This window comes from Hippocampus zosterae, chromosome 4 (genome assembly GCF_025434085.1).
Source record: "Hippocampus zosterae strain Florida chromosome 4, ASM2543408v3, whole genome shotgun sequence".
NCBI lineage: Eukaryota > Metazoa > Chordata > Actinopteri > Syngnathiformes > Syngnathidae > Hippocampus > Hippocampus zosterae.
Genome location: NC_067454.1, coordinates 19955958 through 19976119, shown reverse-complemented (window position 1 = coordinate 19976119; position 20162 = coordinate 19955958). Strand labels below are relative to the sequence as shown.

Genomic DNA, 20162 nt, shown 5'->3' with positions numbered 1-20162 from the left:
CCCCTGTTTAGGCAAACAACTTCTGGAGTGCAAATTAAAGACGGAGCAGCCACTAAAATTGGAAAAGTGAAGACTGTGGTAGATAAAAGTCTGAACTAGAACGCCCTCTCGTGGTGGTAATTATTCCCGATATCAGAATGACGTCAGCCCTGAACACGAGTGTTTGCTATTAACAAGACTATGCTTCTCCAATCGGCGAAAACGATCAGCCCACGTTGCAAATTTAATTACGTCTGCATGATTTGAATGGCTATTTTTTTAACCATCATGATACAATCATTTGTTCAAAATCAATTAAAGACTTTCGATTTTACATCAATTTGACCTTGTTTAAAAAAAGTTTTGACAGCAAGTATTTTAAAATTGAGCAATGGTGACATTGTTGGTTAAATAATTTATTTAAAGTGTCCTCCATTCCGGGGATTGCATGCAGATATTCCAGTCTTGACACATTACATATAGAGGCTAAAAAAAAAATTAATTAATATTTTATTACTTTAAGCTACAAATGCAACACAGTGGTGCACCTAAGGGAAAAAAGTACCTGTGAGTTTCTGTTGTACCAAGCACAAGGACCGATTGAATACCCTCGAGCAGCAATGTACAATGAACATATTTCATTTTTAATGTTCTCGTTAAGTAATTACAGTACATGCTGTGGCACGTCAAAGAGGGGGTTTGATGTTAAAGTATTTATGTTCTCATGTCAAAGCAGTACTATTCAACACTAATAAAGCCTTTAGCCGTGACTATTACAAATCAACACCATAAACGCTGACGACTAAATGGAGTATTAAACGATTAATCTTTTTATCAGGGGTCGTGAAATGGGTTTGCATCGCGCTCTTGTTGTGGTTAGCATGTTTGAGATGCCATTTAGGCCACAAATAACACACACAAAAAAGCTCTCACACCTTTTGTGGGCGTGAGAGCTTTTTTTGAGTGTGAGAGCATTTTTGGCGGATGTGAGTCGATTTTGAGTATGTCAAACTTTTAACGTGAGAGTTTTTTTTTTCGTGTGTGACTGTTTTTAGTTCAGTATGAGAGGTTTTTTTGGTCTGTTTAAGAAATGTGTTTGTGAGTGGGAGAAAGGTTTACATGTTATAGTTGCTCTCATGTTTCAGGAGTTTTTTGGCATGTGTGAGTGATTTTTTTGGGAGTGTTACTGAGAGGTTTTTGTAATATGAATGTGAAATTTGTGTGAGAATTTTTACTTTTTTAAAGAGAATTCATTTGGTAAGAATGAGGTTTTTTTTGTGATGCCGGGTGTGGGTATGAAAAGGGTATTTGTTGGTTTGTGGTAGATTGTGTATTCATTTATATGTGAAGACACTGATCATGTTTTTGTCAATTGCTGAATACATTTCTCAAACCCTCCACGAATTTTTTCAAAACTCTAAATACATATCCAAAACGTTTTACTGCGTTTCTAAAACTCGTGACTTTTCTCTTACAACTTAAGTCATCACCTTAAAGCCATAGAAAGTGTGTTTAAAACCAAACAATGTGTTCAGACAATACACACAAAAAGTAAAAATAGTTGACTAGAAGAAATTTCATCTTTCTTTTGCAATAGTACTTTAATAACTCGAATGTCTGCTTGGCTGTGGTTGACTTTGTGGCACCATACTTTTATGAACTGCTGCTCATTGTTTCCGAGAGGAAGGTTCTAAAATAAGTCAGTGCATATCTTCTGCATGTGACTGATCAAATTTGCGGCGCGCAATTAACACTTTGAGATGCTCTAAGTGAAGATTACAAGCTTGTGGACTGAGACGCTCTCTTCACAAGCCAGACGAGCCGAGGCGGATCACTGTTGTCTAACCTGTTTCAACGTCTTTGTGGGTTGTGTTGGATTTTGACCCACCTTTAATAACTGAACACACTCCCGCTTATCAAGTAACATCCACCCTTTCGTTCTCGACTTCCGCATGCCTCACTAGTACACAGCGCCCTCGCCTGTTTGACTCCCACACCTGCAGTCATATCCTGTTAATGGTGTCATCAAAACATAACATGCCCTGTTGACCTAGAATTAAACTCACAGTTCCGTAATAATAATTAAAAAAAAAGAAATATTTACTCATAAATGAAACGACACATGAATTAGTGATTAGCCTAGTTTCTCAACCTGGATCAATTCTGATCCCCTCACTATGCGTCTGAATCGGTGACTCTGCAGGCTGTTTGATTGCCTCCCCATCTTTCTTAGTCAATGTCAAGGGTGTTTTGTCAGTTGTTTGTGGAGCAGTGTCCTCAGAGTAGTACATTTACACAAATGTGGTATTTCTAGAATATGTAGCTCCAGTTGGTGCTTTAATGACCACATTGTGACCTTCCTTCTTGATTACCTCGAGTGACGTCTTGCTGGATGTAATGGAGAATTTGTCTACTTTATCTTTTCTCAGCAGAACTTAATATCTCACCGCCACGTCGGAGTGTTTTGCTCTACTCTGGAGCCTATCCCAGCTGTCATTGGGCAGTAGGCGGGGTACACCCTGAACTGGTTGCCCACAGGGCACACAAAGACAAACGACCATTTGCGCTCACAATAACACAGAGCGACAATATAGATCGTTCAATAAGCCTACCATGCAAGTTTTGGAACGTGTGAGGAAACGAGAGCACCCGTAGAAAACCCACACATGCACGGGGAGGACCTGCAAACACACAGGGTGCCCGAATTCAAACCCACGACCTCTGCACTGTGGGGGTGCTAACCAGTGGACTTCTTTACATGCTTCGTGCTGCATGTCTAATTTTAAACTATTTTAATAACTTAATCAAGTCAGAGTATAGTTCTGATATAATGGTAATTAGGACTGCATTTATCCAAAGTGAAAAAAATTAAGAATCGATGAAAGGGTTGACGATTCGCACACGACGGGGCCAGAGACGAGTGATTAATTTACGTTAGTGTTCTAACTTATGTAAATGAACGTAGCATCGCTCTTCTTCGCCCACTGTTTTGCCACATTCAACATGGCGGGGCTTCACATACGCTCCTTACCAACCTGTATTGAACATCTATAACAACATAGAAATGCCTGCCCTATTTAAGCCGTGCTATGTGATTTCCTGTCTCTGTGCAGTGTGCGATCATAACTATAACTGGCGCTGTCATTCCGAGCTGCTTTACCAATAAATTCAAGGTGAGTCTTTCTTCTCTGTTTATGATCGTGTTTAATTTTTAAATGATTAGTCATAAACGGATAGCGGCTGCGATTCGATGAAGATTTATTTGCTGCATCAAAAAAAAAGAAAACAACCTTTGGCTTTCTCGAGTCAGCGCTGTAGATAGCAATGCTAAGCTAACCTGTTAGCAGTTGTCCTTTCCACATAGCTCTACTTACTAACTCCACTTTTGAAGCTCATGCCATTTCAAAGCAAACTTGTTCACAAAAGTCCGCGTTCTTTCTGGTTTCGTGGTATTTCGTAGAGAATGGTGCTATTATAATTTAAGTAGCAATTTTGATCGTTTGTTTTGAGGCCTCATGACACGATCTACATTAAAAGGGAACGTCCTCACTAGTAGGACAACTTCGGCATGCTCGGAGTGTGCCTACATTCTACTTGTAAGGCAAAACTGCACCAGTTGACCTCTGCGTGCTACTGGGGCTACTAGTAACATAGAAAATTCTACCATTTAACATCTTGTATACCTAGTATTTTATTACGTTTATTTGCTAATTTAAACTACTTGCCACGAAGCCGTTTGAGCATTTTTATGTCCCATTTTGTGTGCGGAGTTGCCTATTACTCGTGAGGACAAAGCGTGTACTAGTACACACGTATCAAATAAATGCGCAAATCGTGTGTCGTACTATTAACACTCATAATGGCCTACTAGAACACAGCTAAACTTATTAAACTACTGTGTTGTATTTGTAACACTACCAGGCTCGATAAATAGACATGTTATTCATTAGTAGTCTCCTGCACTCAGAAGTTGGTTTATCTTAACTGGTGTCCCACTTGAATGACAATGTTGTCCTACTAGTATGTAGAAGTGTTTGTGCGGAATAATATTTCTCTTAAAACATAATCCTACTGGTAGTGTTTTGAATTTCCTCACAAACAGTGTACTAGTACATGGACCTTTAGATGGATATCAAGTGTTTGGAATAAATGCTCAAAGCTTGTTCTATAATTGACTTCGATTATGACCCAAGTTGCAGGATAAATGCACCAATGGAATAATATATATACACACACAATATTCGTCAAGTACAACTTTGTCAAATGTGCTGAGCACAGATGAAATTTCCTCCCTCTTAAGATAAGAATACCTTTATTAGTCTTGCAATGGAGAAATTCCCAATTCACAGCAGCAAAGTTATGAAAGGAAGAAGTAGAACAACAAAATATAGGAGCTGCTGGAAACGCAGCCACTCACGCGTCGCCATTTTGAAGTCAAAATAACACAACACATAGGACACAGACAGTCGTGCAATCTTCACCAGTTGCAGGTGGCCGCGCCACCATCGAAAGAACAATTAACATGAAATGACAAAACAACACAAAAGACACACAGTTGTGCCATCCTAACCACTTTTCCTGCATACACGTTCTTGTTTTAAGAAGTTGTAAATGAAAGAGGAGAGGATTAAAGAGTCCCTTTCTCTTAACTTTAACCAGTGGATCAGATGCGTCATGCTGAAATGTGCACGACAAGCTAAGTTTTGAAAGCAAACACTAAGCTGTAGCGTCCATTGATGAAAAGAGGGGCTCACATCTCCTGTCCCACGTAATCCACTTCAACTCCAAGCCGCGATTTCTAGTTCCACATCCGCATTGGCGCTCTATGCTGACGCTACTTTCTTCTCATTGTCGGCGATCCTCAACCCTTGCATCCATCCAGCCGCAGACCGTCCAACAGCACCGATCTCTCTGCTGAACAAAGCGGGGCTGTGTAAAATGCTGGCCACTACAGGCGAAAACACAATGGCCACGGGGCTGTTCAGCAACGACAGTCAAATAGCGCCGACATTCCTCCCAATCAAAATCCGTGCTGGTACACGTGTGCTGCCGAGAAGGCGCAACCACCAAGCACAGATTCCTCTGCTTTGACGAATGTCGCGGCAAAAAATGCTGAAAACAATCTATATCAGGTCCGCGCGATGTAACGACACCATGTGATAAAACAAAAGACAAATGCAACAAAAAATGCAAGGCTCTTGAAGAGCACTTGCCGACAACTACCTACTCGAGCGCCATCTTGGGGGGGGGGGGGTGGCGACATTTATTTCTTTATTTATATAAACGCTGACACCGCCCCTTGGGTTTGAGATAGTCTTTCATTCATCCCTTGAAAGAAATGGTCGCACCACTCATAAAACTTTGGGGCATATTGAACCAAGTGTAGAAATACCAAAAACGGCACTGAGGAAGAATTACAAGAAAATGAAATCCAGAAAAGTGGTTAAGATTTAATAAGCAGGTCTCCATTGTGAGACAAATAAAGGTTTTCTTATCTTGCTCATATCGCCAATATTAAATGATCTACTATAGTTCCAACATCTCCGATCGTAAAGACCAATTGGAGATGGTCTAAAGTTTACAAGATGCTTTGATGCCCTTTAGACTCTAAAGGCATTAAAGCATCTTTTGCAGGGGTGTAGCGGGCGGGGGTACGCCGTCCACACACTTCTTCCGACGCCACATTCAATTTTTATTTCGGTTTTAGCCCTAATGCGAGTTATGCTTAATAACGTTGGCCTGTGATTATTTTGGAGTAGTAAAACAGTGAGTTTAACGTTAGTTCGCCTGGTGTTGTAGCCCATGATTGATGTTCTCTATGTATATATAGAACATCCCAGAATCGCGTACACCCACTTAAAAAATCTCCACTACACCACTGATCTTTTGCACATGCACAGTTACAGTATGCAGGCCAAAAGTCATTTAGTTTTGTTCCCTGAAATACTTTGAACTGGTATAAATTTCGGTGGCACCAAAGGTTCTGTTGTTCTTGTGTGACGTTGGCATACTACTCGATTGCGAAGGAAAAAGGAATTGCCAAACTGCATTAAGGTTGACATATATGAAAAGTGAGCGGTCCAGATGATAGTGCATACTGGGGATGCTTTATCTTTTTTCCCAAGTTGAAGGTAGGAAAGGGGTGAAGCAGACAACCACTCAGTGACGATCAATCAAGGAATTGGATCAATAAGCAGTATCTATTGGAATCAGAATTGCTAAATTCTTTATTACTCTCACTACTCACAGGAGAAATACACGTTACTGGTGGACTTGTTTACAACAATGTGCTGCTGCTCCTGCCAGTCTTGACCCAAGTCTACTTAATTTGTTTCACAAATTGTAGTGATTATACATGTCAAGTTGTGCAGTTTTCCCCATTTAGTAAAATGTAGTTGGTGTACTAAAATAGCAAGGTTGTTTGACTAGTGCACACAAATATCACACAGCATTGGAATAACACTGGAAAATTACTGGTATGACACTCTAGTACTACTCATTTGATGATTTTTCTTGAGACGAAAAATTGGTACTAGTACATTGACCGTAAAGGGATATTTCACGTTTGAAGCAGTGAAAAGTTTTTTTTATCTTTGGCTAATTTGGTAACATCCATGTACATTATATTTAAGTACTTTAAAAAATAATATAGCTGGCCGCCACGTTCATTAAACATGCCCCTAGATGTGTCAATTTTGGACTAGATTGCACAACGTTAAACACACACAGCTACGCCTGAATGGAATGAAACATTAACCCTGAAAGAATGAAGCATATCGTTTCAAGTCAATACTATGAAATAAGTCTACCAAGTGAGATTCCACTTTTGATGTAAAAGATGAAACGCCGGATGGTCTTTTGATGGTACAAAATCCACTTGGGAGGAGGAGTGAATCAGATGGTGCTCGCTCACAGCACACGCAAAGACAATTTGGGAATAATTTATACCGTATGTCCTCCTACCTTGCACGCATGATGAACGCAGTGCTACTTTGGTTCGGTGGCTTAATTGATGACCACGTACTCTCCTCGCATTGTGAACGTAACGACGAGCAAGCCGCCGCCCACACTGTTGTTGGTGGATGTTTTAGAGGATTCACAGATTCTCCCATGGGCAATTAAGCTCTTCTTCCACCTCTTGCTTGTTAAAACTCTGCACGGCGTTGGTTTTTAATGTCCCCTGCTCGGCTTTTACCATCTCGGACTGTAAATGACCCCTCTTTAAAGGTTCATAGCACACATGCGCGTGTGCCTCCCTGTCCTTGAGCACACTTGGGACTCGACAAAACTTTTTTTGTAAACTCCTTGTTCACCGTTTCTGGTCGACCTCTTGCACATTTTTGCTGTGCATTATGGCATTGTTTTTCTTTGTATTCTCCTCATTGTCCATTGTTTCCATCAGTGGTCAAAGAGTAAATAAAGTCTCGATGGACCCAACATGAATGTGCCTGTGTGTTGACATTCTAGCCGTAAAAGTGGAACATGTCAATCGAGGTGTGTTTTCCAGGTCTTATATTTTTCCAAACTGAATATTCCTACCAATCCTGCCACACATTTAAAATTAATGAAGCCTTCTTTCAAGCTGGTAAGCAAATGTATGCGCAAAGGCTTTTCCGCAGTGGCGGTGGAGGTCTGACAAACCACATGAGCCTGCCTTGTTGATGAGATTAAAGGCGTCATCTAGCAAAGGCTTCATTGCCTTTCGTGTTAGTCTTTACAGATGTGAATGGTCGGACCAGCTGGCATCTTTTTAGGAGACGGGGAGGACGGTACGCACGGGTTTAATGCCCCAAAAAAGGAAGAAGAGACTTGGAAACTTTTTAAAGATTTTAGTTGGGTTGTAATTGGTGTTAGACTTGACGGTGCTCACGTCTTTTCTGGATGGAAAGAATGTTTGAATGAATCTTTCTTTCTGGTGCTTTCCCACCGGTTTTATGACGCAGCCTCTTTTGTCAACCAGAACAGGTTATGACAGTCAATGCCCCACCTAGACTTTTGTTTGTTTTTTTTCCATCTCGTCTCTTTCAATAATTGTGTTTTGACAGCTTTGCTTGCTCAACAGGGAGCCAGGATGGACTCCAGGTCTCTCCGTCTTCCCTTTTGCCTGTCCACTTCTAGCCCCAGGGCGTCCGCATCCTCGATTTCATCATCCTCCTCGACGTCAGTTGGCTCCAGCAGGTTATACAGCCGGGAGACTCTGCCTCAACATGACCGCTTTCCGAGGGCATCATCCACTTACAAAGTAGACGTCGACCAAAAGGTACCCTTGGTTTTCATGTGACGTTTCAGCATAACCCTAAAATGGACAAGATCCTTTCATGGTGAACTTGGCACAAGTCTCTTAACTTTGTAATGTACAACATGTGATTTCCAACAAGGAGTCGAACGGCAAAATTCACAATAATAGAGGGATGCATTGCTGTAGGCTTTAGCTGATTCATCTTGTTTTCCAAGTCCACCAACTAGTTCAGACTTGGAGACTGTTAATCAACTTTTTTGTCTGTTTCTTAACAGCGTGAATCCACTAATTGGTAATTGGTATTAGCCATCTTTAGTTGGTAGTGTTCATAACTTCATTATATTGAGGAGGATTTTGGAAACTAACCTGTCACTTTGAATATTCGATGTTTGACACAGGTCGGCATGGTTATTTGAAGTCAAAGGTTACCAGGAACATATGAGACTTGTCACGAAAAATGACAGATGAACTTAATTTGACCTCTGAACTTTAAATGGAAAAAACAATCTACCAAGATTTGACTCAACCATTTGCAGGGCTAACCAGTTGACCTCTGCCTTTTAGTTGTCTCTTTAAAAAAAGTGTTTGAATCAATGGCAAAGTATTCTCAAACACTTGTTAGGGTGAACTATGAACATCAGATTAAAAGGATGGTTTCAAAATCAATGGTAATTGAATTGGGAAATGTAGGGGTCAATTCATGGATCAAACGTGTATATTCGCAGTCCAGCTCCATCCCAAAGGCAATTGGAACATGCTTAAGTCGGCTTTCCAATCACATTCTGAAAGAGATTGCGCTGTCAAACTGCATTAGTACTCGCAGTCATTTGAGATGGGTTCAATGTTCTCTCCTTGCGTTGCGGAGGAGTCAGAACAGTGTGGCTGTGCGTGCATGTCAATCGAGCAACAGTAGACTCATCGGGGGTCTTTTTATAGAACATTCTAGATTCCTTGCCAGCTGACGCGCACATTTGAGCACAGCTATTGGTCAAGACTCTTCTCACAAGATAGTGTTACAGATAGTTTGAGTGCTCTGTATGTTGTGTTCTTTCCAGAAGACTCCAGGCCTGGTGCAAATGCTCAATAACAAGCTTGTTCAGATCTCATTCAGAACGAATTTTATTTGAGATGCGATGCTGGTGTTCTCAGAATTTTCAGCCAGTTTTATTATCAGGGAAAATGAACACTAAATATAGAACAGAATTGAAAATTGTTTTACTGTACTTTTCAGAGGTGCAGCGATGAATCGATTATCAGGTTAATCAATATTTTGGAGAATCGAATTGTTTAAGATAAGATATCATTTATTTGTCCCACACTGGGGAAATTTACAGCCTCCAGCAGCAAGAATGTAGGTAGAAAGAAGACAGGAAAAAAAAAACAAACACCGTTCAATTAAGTGCAATATAAACACAAAATGGATAAATCGCAGTGCTATTTACAATTGTCTTTCACATCATTTAATTATTATTATTATTATTATTGTTGTTGTTATTTTTATTCAGCAGCCTGACAGCCGGTATCAAATTGTCTAAATGCTCGGAGTTTCAGTTTCTCAACAGTATGTGTCCAGTAGTTTAACTAAAATATTCTATTTGATAGAGGTCTCACCTGCTGAGTTCGTCCAGAGACTACAACAGCGCTGACTTCCGTAGTAGCGGCAGTAGCAGCAGGAAGTTTCTCACATCTTCCACCCGCTCTTATGACCATCCATGGGCAGAATCCTCAGTCAGCAGCAGGACTAAAGTGGTACTGAAGCACCAACAAGTTCTTGTGTTTGGAGGACAGGTCACAAACTTGTGTCTCTTTTCCATTGTACCATACCGGTCCCACCCAAAACAGCCTGTGGGGTCACTTTTCCATTAGATATTTTCTAGGCCAGGTGCCTACATTGGCACTATTTTTTTCAAAATCTCTTCAGTCTTCATTCTGGAACGCAGGTCGATAGGAGCCGTGACGTCACTGTCATTTGGTTTTCTGTCAGATGTAGCCGTTTCCTTAAGCGATGTGGCAAGGAACTCCACTGCACACTCCCACTTCCTGGTTTTAAATGAGCCAGACACAGCTACCCGCTAGCTGCCGCCAAGTCATAAAAATTCAGTATATCCAGTACACATTTTTTTATATACGTTTACCACTAGATTTACAATTTCATATATACCTGTGGCTGAATTTGTGAACCTTGTGGTAAAAAGCACCATCTTTCATTATATGCACGCGTTCCCGAATAGTCCCACCACATCTTCTACTATGTCAGCCAAGGAACATGCAGGTTGCTGGAGAAAGTAGTAATAGTCTCCAATCATAGCCGGGGGCGAGGCTGGGGCAGAGTGACTACCCGAAGAGGTCAAGCTGGTTTCTGTAGAGATTGTCAAAAACATCTGAAACTTTTTTTTTTAATGCATATTCCTGTTTTTACAGACTGACATGGAGAGTAGGTTTGGCCGTCCCAGTCTGTTGACCAGTACTGATGATGGAGACAATAAGCAAGCCAAACTGACTAACAGCAACAGAGGACTGTACTCAAAAACTTCCAGCACCTCACTTACAGGATCCACCTACTCGAGTAGTGGGTTTAGCACTACCAAAGGTACCTAAATACTCAGCAGCGCTTTTTAAAATGACAAATTTCAACACTATTCACCAAGTGGTTGTTCCACATTTTAACCCAGAATACCATTGTCCATACCATGTCCACTCAATGGAGTTATTTTTGGCCTACACTGCACCTCATTGTGTCCTCTCCTCTCCTTGCAGGTATTAAAGAGAAACACAGCAACAGCGATATGTCATGGAGCTCAAGCCATTTTCTGTCACGGTCTTCAGCTTCCTGCTCAAAGACCCCATTGTCAAGCAGAGAGGCAGAGACGCCCAATGAGCCGGGACTGTCGGGGCTGCGTGATCGAAGGACGAGAATCCAGGAACTGACGTCTTCATTGTGTAGGTCCTTTTTGTGAATCCTCAACAGGACTAGTTTGTAGTTTGCCCAGGTCATTTGGGCGCTCTTAGCAAAATAATGCCAATGGGCCCCTTATTTTTGCCGCACCATTTAGTTAGTGTGCTGTGCAACCCAAACATACTCATATTTCAAAGAAATGGTCAGAAGTTGGTTGAATTGTGAATTAGCTTCCCCCCCCCCTCCATTTGCTTGTAATCAATTAGCAAAACTTGCATAAAGTAAGTTGTTTTAAAGTAAAATAAAGCAAACTGTAATAAAATACAATCTAGATTATAAGCTATGTAAGAATGGAATGTAAATAAAACTATTTCATTCTCACAATGAACTGTATAGGCACAACCACTAGTACAACTGTGCAAAAATGTAAATAGAGTTAAATATCACAACATACAGTAAATAAGGTGTGTGTGTGTGTGTGTGTATATATGTATATATATATATATACTGTAAAGCTTTTGTGCTGAAGAATTTGACACTTTTGGTGCATAGGGACTGAAAAAAAGTCTTGTTGAACCATGACTAAACATACCGCAAAAAGCTTCTTTCAAGTATAAAGTGCAATAAATGAATGTAAACATTCATTTAACAGTTGTAAACAGTTGAATATTAAGATATTTATAATGAACCAAGAAATGTGTTGATATAAGACTCCAATACTTAAAGCGATGGCCGATTTTGTACTGATTATCTTCAGATTGTTCAGTTCAGGTTTTCTCAATGGTGTCGTCCTTTCTTTCCCAGAACCAAAGTAACTTATGACATCATTATAAATGATCTCTTTTCCTATCTTGTCTGATTATCTACGCTGCAATTAAATATGTCAATATTTCGTGTTGTTGTTCTCAGCGGATGGGGTGCGGTTGCCAAGAGATACCCCCCTCCCACTTTGGTTTTTACTCAATTTGCTTGGTCCAGGGGACTGTGGGCATGCAGTTATTTATAATGGCGAGTAATGCTGATAAAAACAAACATGCGTCTCGTTCCCGTTTACAATTATTGTTTTGCGTGGGGAGTGAATACGCCATGAGATGACGCCCGATGACAGCGTCTCTCTTCCACAAGACACTCGGCTGACTGTCAGCCCAATTAGGTTTTTGTGGATCTTTAATTAGCAACTGAGCATGATTTTGGCATGTCATTGTAAAGATATTGGTGGCACCAGTTTGTGATGGCAATAGTTGGGGCCAGTAGATGAGTCAAAACAGCTGCCCCGCCACCACTTCAAAATGCAACCAAATGCATTGATGTATTCTTTGGTACACTAAGGTTTGTTTTGAAGTTTGCCTTCTCACAGCATGTCACCGTCATGCATCATAGTCCCGATGGCACACAACCTCTGTCTTTTCTGTTTTCCATTGAAAATGTCATTAATATTCAGATTGGGGGCACTTTAGTCAGGGGAGTCCTACGGAGCTTATTAGTCTGCTTTATAGAATGAGCCTTCTCTGCTTGTTTGTTTGGCTGTTGATACAAGTGCTCTCTTCTTCGCTGCCCTCAGATCAGACAGACCGCCTGACATCCACTTATGCCCAAGGAGCTCGACCCAAAGACTCTGCCTACTTATCTTGCTCTTTCACTGCTGAGCGAAAAAGCTCCCCTGGCGGTCAGGCGGCCTCCACCCATCGCTCCTCTACGCCACGTGACTACAACAACCGACCCTCGGCGCGGTTTTTGAACGCCTCATCCAGCTCTGCCTCATTTCAGGAACAGCCTTCATCCCGCCGACCGAAAGCCCAGCTCTCTCAGAGACCTACCCATGAAGATGGCGACTCTCAATGGCGTACCTCCACGCGGCACCTCTTATCCCGCCTCTTCGCATCTCACTCCAGCCAAGACTCCCCCTCCTCCAGTAGCTCATCCAGTGTTCGTTCGTTTGATGATGACAGCCTGTCTTTGGACAGCGACGAGGGTACCAGGATATCTGGGGATGCGGAGATAGCCTCTCATAGTTGGCAGCCGAATGCCGCCGGAACCAGGCAGCGCAGAGTGGACCTCTCCCCGATTTTAGAGGATAAAGACTGTGGAGTAGCTGGAGCCAGGGTGACTTTGCCCAGAGAGCCTGAAGTAGGGAGCAGACAGGCGGCCAGTAGCGGAAACTCCTGGCTTTCTTCTTCCCTGCGGAGCCACTGCCCTTCTCTCCTCCCTCGTTTTCGTAGACGCACACAGGACGAGAGTGGGCACTCAACTGCCGGCCAAAGCCGTCCTCAACACTTGCTGAGAAGATTGGACGACCTGGAACGGAGAGTGCCTCAGAATGACGAAGAGGACGATGATGAAGAGGAACAAGGGGCGGTGGCTTCGAATCGCTATGGGGCTGCCCGTCCTCGCAGGCAAGAGGAAGACAAGTTACCCCAAATGGAGGAAACTTTAGTGGGCTTGGCACTGGGTCGGAGGGGAGCTCCACTCCAAAACAGAAACGGGGCCACCGCACCACAAGATGGTGCTGAGAGGATGCTGGATGCTGCAGCGAGCAAACAAGAGAAGCTCCGCATTATTAAGGAGAGGTAATTGACTGTAGAATGATTTTTGTATGTGTGTGTGTGTGTGTGTGTGTAAGGAGGGGGGGCGACAGCTTGTTTGGAGTGCCTCGCTGCTAATGTGCACTGTGTATGGACAGCAGTTTGAGTCAATATACTTAATATAGCCATCACATGGTTCATATCTACCATTGTTGAAGTGTGTTTTTCTGTGGACGGTACCCCAAGACTGAGAACTGAATGTCGGAGGCAACTTTTAGAATTTAATTGTTCTTGGCCTCATGTCATTATCGCTAATCTTTCAGTTTTTACAGCCGACAAGCAATAAATGAGCGCTCACATGAAACGGGAAACTCTGCAAACAATTACGAGTGTGGCATGAATGAAAAGGACATCCATCATACTAGCAGTCATGTTTTTGGCCATGCAATAAACGCTCAAACTGTTCACAGTTTTGATCTCACTAGGAAGACAATTTAGTGCAATGGTAAAATAACAAGTTGATTTAAGGTAATTCTCGATGAAAAAAAAAGTTTCAGTGCTTGTTTGCTTTAAACAGGAAAAAATGAAGCAAGGACACAAAACAAAATACATTTTGAATGATGTCATTTGCGAAGTCTTTAACCCTTTTAGGGACAGCGGTTACCACAGTGGATAGCTTGTTATTGGGTTACAGGATGCCTGAAAAGGTTAAGCGAAGGAGAAGGAAGAATATATTCAAAATTGCATTTCTGTGAAAAATTATGTTTTGCTATATGTATATACTGTATATATTTGCCATTATCGCCCAACCCTTGAAAGAATTCATCCACGCCCAACGTTTGTTCATAGTGTGTCGTCACAATAGAATAGAGGCTTGCAATGACGCCCTTGTTCTCTGCTAGACTGATGCTGGAAGATTCCGACGAGGATGAAGGAGACCTGTGCCGAATTTGCCATATGCGAGAGGAGTCTGCGTCCAACCCATTGATTCAACCATGCCGATGCACAGGAAGTCTGCAGTACGTCCACGAGGATTGCATCAAGAGGTGGCTCTGCTCCAAAATTGGGTCAGGTGTGTCACGTTAATTCGTAGTGTCGTTCAGGAAGATGATTTCTTTTTCCGTCCTCACCCCCTCCCGCCCCCATCCAATTACTGTTCTTTCAGCACTGGTGGGAAATAACAAAAGTATGAGTACTTGGTCAGTTTCTCCAACATACGCTGGGAACATTAGGGGTCATTTTTAGCAACAATGTCTGGGGTCCTGAAATGGCTAGGCCATATTTTCCATAAATTATCTCTAAGTTTTCAAGTTTGTAGCCCTCTCCACTTTTCATCAGGCATAACTTGGAGCGCCTCTCCCTCCCATCGTTGTTTTGCCTTAATGGGCTAATTTGGAGCCATTGATACAAATATTTTATATTGTAACTTTGGAAGTACTTTTTGTCCCCTTGTCATGTTTTTATTTAAAAACCTATATTAATGGTTATTTCATTACTTTTTCTTTGAGATGTAAAAACAATGATCGCACTTGAAAATACAAAAAAAAAAAACAACCTTTGTGACTCTCTTCCAAATGTCAATGGTTTTAGTTCACCCAGCCAGCTCTCCACTGGAGTATCGACAAACGGCAGTGTTTGCCGTGACGCGTTGACTTTTCATTGCTCAAGAAGCATCTTGCATGAACATCATTTGGCATCCATGAAATCAATGGTTTTAATTCATTCATCTTCCGAACCGCTTGATCCTCACTAGGGTCGCGGGGGATGCTGGAGCCTATCCCAGCTGTCTCTGGGCAGTAGGCGGGGGACACCCTGAATCGATTGCCAGCCAATCACGGGGCACACGGAGACGAACCATCCACGCTCACACTCACACCTAGGGACAATTTAGAGTGGAGTCAATCAGACTGCCATGCATGTTTTTGGAATGTGGGAGGAAACCGGAGCACCTGGAGAAAACCCACGCAGGCCGGGGGAGAACATGCAAACTCTACACAGGGAGGCCGGAGCGGGAATCGAACCCGGTACCTCTGCACTGTGAAGCCGACGTGCTCACCACTGGTCTGCCGGCCCGCCATGGTTTTAATTGTTTCCCAGAAATAACATTTCAGATTAGGTAGATAAAGTCTGACTTCTCCCTTCACTCTTTGAAGTGTTTTATATTTAATCTGAGGGAGCTTCCCCTGCTTTATGAATTTTAAAATAATTTGGTCCATTTCTTCAAATGTTGACTTGAGATATTCCAATAGGCAACATTTGGAATAGATACTGTATTCAAAACCCTTGCAGGACATTCATATGTATAGACTGAAAGTGGCCAAGGATTGAGAGAGGCAATCCTGAACAGCGATCGGCGTCACTGTTTATAATATGAAATATTCTGCCATAATTTGCATCATACAAATTCTGTAATGAGAGGGTTTCATGACTTCTTTTGGCCAAGAAAAAGCCACTTTATGGTTTTGGATCCCAAAACGTCCATTGCCTCTGTTTTATTAACATTAATCTGATAGCCAGAATAATACCCAAATAATATCGTCTCCTGGAATGTGGTGCTTGCTGAATGGCCTTCATTGCCATTCAAGCGACATTCATCCATTTTGCAGAGCATCATGTGTTGGCTAACGCGTGTTGTCTGTCATCAGTGTTTAGTATTGCCACGGCGGACATGTTTCCTACTCCACTTGCGAGTTATGTCAAGCTGGTTAAGTGATATCGGTGTTGTCATATTGGAGTATTTTTCCGATGTACTCACTTGAGTACAGTGTGTGACCACTTTTGCCAATTCTGTGTTTTAAGGCACCAACCTGGAAGCCATCACCAAGTGTGAACTCTGCAAGGAGAAGTTGCGCTTGAACATCGACAACTTTGATTTCCAGCAGCTGTACAGGACACATGCGCAGGTAAGCATTTGCCCCTTCTCCTGAGTGTCGGCGTAAACGCTCTCGGGAACGTAAGTGCACAGTGTGCTGAGACGTGTCAACTCGCTCCACAGTTTAAATACGACGACTTCATCAGCAGTGGTCTCTATCTGGTGGTCCTGTTGCATTTTTTTGAACAGAGGTTTGCTGATGTCCTGGGAGCAATCTATGCAGCTGGGGTGAGTCCTCGTGCACACGCACACATTCAAAGTCTTGGGCTCTTTCTAGCCAAGGCAAAGCATTTGATGATTAGGGTTATTCTTACCAGTGTTCATTTATGGTAAGGGCCACATTTATCAGGTGAATAGAATCATTGCCTTTGTCTTTTTGAAGTGTTTTTCAGAAAACAAGGAAGGGAGGGGAAAAACACTTCAACGAACAGTATTTACCTCAGTTCAACCTTTGCCATAATCTGGAGGCCTGTATTTACTTACGTTTTTAAGTTTGAACAAGAGACGCTGGTGCTATTCGGATTTCGGCATGTGTTCTAATTAATAGCTATTCAGAAAGAAATCCACTTGTTGCTGTACCTAACCCTAGATTCATAAATATTGTTCAATGTATTACCATATCAAAAAAAATGGGGCAGGTTTGGTATCTGCGCAAAAAAATTAGAAAGATTTACTTGCATCTCTGATTAAAAAGATTTAGTGCAAATTTGTTGACCAGTGTCCCTCACACGCCTATAAATTCATGTTGCAACACGTGTAAACGTATTAAAACACACTTTAATTATATTCTTTAGCTTAGTGCCTATTCTCGTCAAGAAGTGAGACACTATCGTGTAACAACACTTGTAGGAGATGAAGACGCTTTTTGGAGGCAGCGTGTGCTTGCCCTCCATAGTTGAAGTTGACTGTAAAATGTCAAAAGAAAATTCAATGTCTAATGAAACACCAATACGTATGATTTCCTTTTATGAAAGTCGGTTAGCTTAATGCTAACGTAATACAAAACGCCATGTATGGAATAACGCTAGCATTGGTGTTAACGTTTAAGAGGACGGCCCCATAATAAATTGAAACTGTCAATGACGCCCACGCTGCGCGTCCTGCAGTCGGTTTGGAGCTAGGTGTGCAGGAGGTGCGAACACGCTCTGAGCAGCAACGCATACAACAAGAGGATTAGACATTTTGTAGATGCAGTATCAACACCAACAACATGCTACAGATGAGGCGAACAGAAACGAGCTGAGAATGTAATTTTAAAATAGTTTTCATTGTCCCTCAAAATCATTTGACTTGATAGCATCACACAAAAGTGTACATCCAATGACTATTGGTCACAGGCATATATGCGTATGCTCTGGGAAAATGATGACTGCCTTTTCTTACTCTTAATTACACCTCGTTTCCCAGCAGCGAAGGCACACAATTCCCAATTTGGACTTGCCTGTGTACTAAAAAACTGAAAAACGATAGCTTAAAATTCTGCAATGTAATGGGACTTCACTGTATTGTGCAGTTGACTGCTCTCTAGTGTGTGAATCACAAGCAGCAGAGTGAAACTTGGAAGCATTTGACTGTTTATAGCAATGTTAGTTTTGAAAAGAGCCAATTGTTCCCTCTTCCCATCCAGTCATTTAACCTGGTGAGAATTCTTCCAGAACACATGGACAACCTTGAAAGTATGTCACTTACTCTTCCCTCATGTGTTACAAAAGGCGTACGTATGGAAACCCCTCTGAGCCTTTATTCCAACCCCTTTATGCACCTGAAAGCCAGTATCACACTGGGGGACGAATGTTTGCAAAGGTAGCGACGGCGTGTTTGCATCAGGGTTCATAAAGGACAAGTTGAACAACTGGCAAACGTTTGCGACCTTGAACAAGGAGATGCAACATCCGCTACCTTTGCAAACGTTCGCCCTTCAGTAGGATGCAGGCTTTTGGTCTATGTGCTAGCAGGTCCCAAAGTGGCACTTGTTGTGGAAGGAAAAAAAAAATGTTACATGTATTCTGCCAGTGCAATGCGTTGTCTTGGTCATGAGGGCAACTCATTGACCTTTTTTGCTGGATATGGAAAAAATGCTCAAAGGGCTTTCAACGTTTTCGTGCGCGCAAATGCTCGGTTCATTGACTTCGGTTTGTCATTGCTGCAGATCCTCCCGAGGAGAGAAACTACAGGGACCAAGATGGCCGACCTTATATAGACTTCTCCGATCTGGACGAGGAATACTGATAATCATCAGCTTGCGGCTCACGGAAAGGTTTTGGAGCATTTCTTTGATATCCTTGACATTGTCGCTGTCGGGCGGAATCCTCGCATTTCCAAAATCACTATTTGGGAAATTAAAAAAACAAAACTAAGCACTGTACATTGTTGAAATCAGTATTACACCTCGTACCTACTGACGCGCATGACACACCACCGTCCTCAAATTCTCGTCAACCACTAAGCTAATACGCTAAAAAAAAACAAAAATGAATTTACTTTTTACTATTTTCTGACCAGGAAAAAAAGCCTTCAGTACTTCACAACAATAAATGACTGTTATGTCACATTCTCAAACATGTTTAAAAGGTAATGGACATCAGTGAGGCACGTTGAAAAGTCGCTTAATTATCTGCAGACTTTTATGACGGTGTGTCGCTGACCAGTTTTTTGTGCGCAGAAGCGTGACGGCCATCCGTTTCTAACAAAACGGGCTTCCTCAAATGTATGTAGCATAACTACAGTCACTCATTACCTTAAAATAAACGAATGGAATTTCAGTCTTGAGGCGACATAATGTGGCACGGCTCCTGTTGAGTGAAGTTAGTTTTCCCTTCTCACACTTGGTGTCCCAGAACATGAATAGATTAGCTCTAAATTTACTTGGGTGTAATTGCAACTCAATGTGCAGAAAGCCAAAATAGGATCCAATTTGTGGAAAAATAAGAACTTGACCATATTTGAAAATACGAGATTTGCGCCCGACAACCACGAAAAATACTATGCTCTTTTTTTCAAGAGTGGGACATTTACATGTTACCAGTGAGGGGAAAATTATGCACTAGTTGATATCTGCTCACTACGGATGACATTTAAAAAATTGAACTACTTCACGTCTAGCGCTTTGGTAGTTGTACTACTAGTGCATAGACCTCGACTAGTGCAGTTTTGCCTCATTCAGGTGGTTGTCCTATGAGTGTGCAGAAATTTAATCCAGTAATGAAAAAAATGTAACTAGTAAGACACAAACGTTCTACTAGTGCACCAAATTGTCTCACTTGTGAAGACGAATGTCCTTGTACATAGCATTAAAGGTTGGATAGCAAGGATAAGCATTAAATACTTTGTTTTGGCTTTGATTGCCTACTCTGCAATTGGCCTTTTTATTTCCACATATGCAAATTTCAACTGAATTGGTGTGAAATCTGTTGCTTAAGCACATTGTTTTGTTTGTATGAGAGTGCACTTTATTCAGTATAGTTCAATACAAATGCAACCGCAAGTGCTTTAATGTTAGTTTTTTTTTGTTTATTAAATTTTTTTGGGCGGGGGGCTTTTTGTCGTGCAAGGGTGTCCAGCTATCATTGTATTCACGTCAGTGTTCAAAGGATACGTTTTAAAGATAAACTGAATTTGACTTGTTCAATTATTGAAATAAATTTTGAAAAGCTA

At 41.8% G+C, this 20162-nt stretch overlaps 1 protein-coding gene across 6 annotated transcripts; it reads left to right on the top strand.

Annotated features, from left to right (window-relative positions):
* Nucleotides 1-3030: 3030 nt before the first annotated feature.
* On the top strand, nt 3031-20162 carry marchf7 (membrane-associated ring finger (C3HC4) 7). 6 transcript variants are annotated; one of them, XR_007962084.1, is made up of 11 exons: nt 3031-3152; nt 8042-8239; nt 9821-10006; nt 10640-10808; nt 10976-11158; nt 12676-13681; nt 14539-14708; nt 16436-16539; nt 16698-16736; nt 16891-18184; nt 18658-20162. XR_007962084.1 is itself a non-coding variant. In XM_052063104.1 (11 exons), exons 2-11 carry the CDS (start codon nt 8051-8053, stop codon nt 18735-18737), a joined length of 2202 nt encoding a protein of 733 aa, XP_051919064.1. In that variant the 5' UTR covers nt 3031-3152; nt 8042-8050; the 3' UTR covers nt 18738-20162. The 6 variants fall into 6 exon arrangements, 4 of the variants coding, with proteins under 4 accessions (XP_051919064.1, XP_051919066.1, XP_051919062.1 ...); XR_007962083.1 differs by having other exon boundaries at nt 16632-16736; XM_052063104.1 differs by having other exon boundaries at nt 9821-9967; nt 16632-16736; nt 18136-18184.

Bases quoted from the DNA above. Each gene is read 5' to 3' on its own strand.
- marchf7 (XM_052063102.1), top strand. From the start codon at position 8,051: ATGGACTCCAGGTCTCTCCGTCTTCCCTTTTGCCTGTCCACTTCTAGC. The intron at 14,709-16,435 runs GTGTGTCACGTT...CTGTGTTTTAAG, and splicing joins CTGCTCCAAAATTGGGTCAG to GCACCAACCTGGAAGCCATC. The intron at 16,737-18,135 runs GTGAGTCCTCGT...CTTCCCATCCAG, and splicing joins GAGCAATCTATGCAGCTGGG to TCATTTAACCTGGTGAGAAT.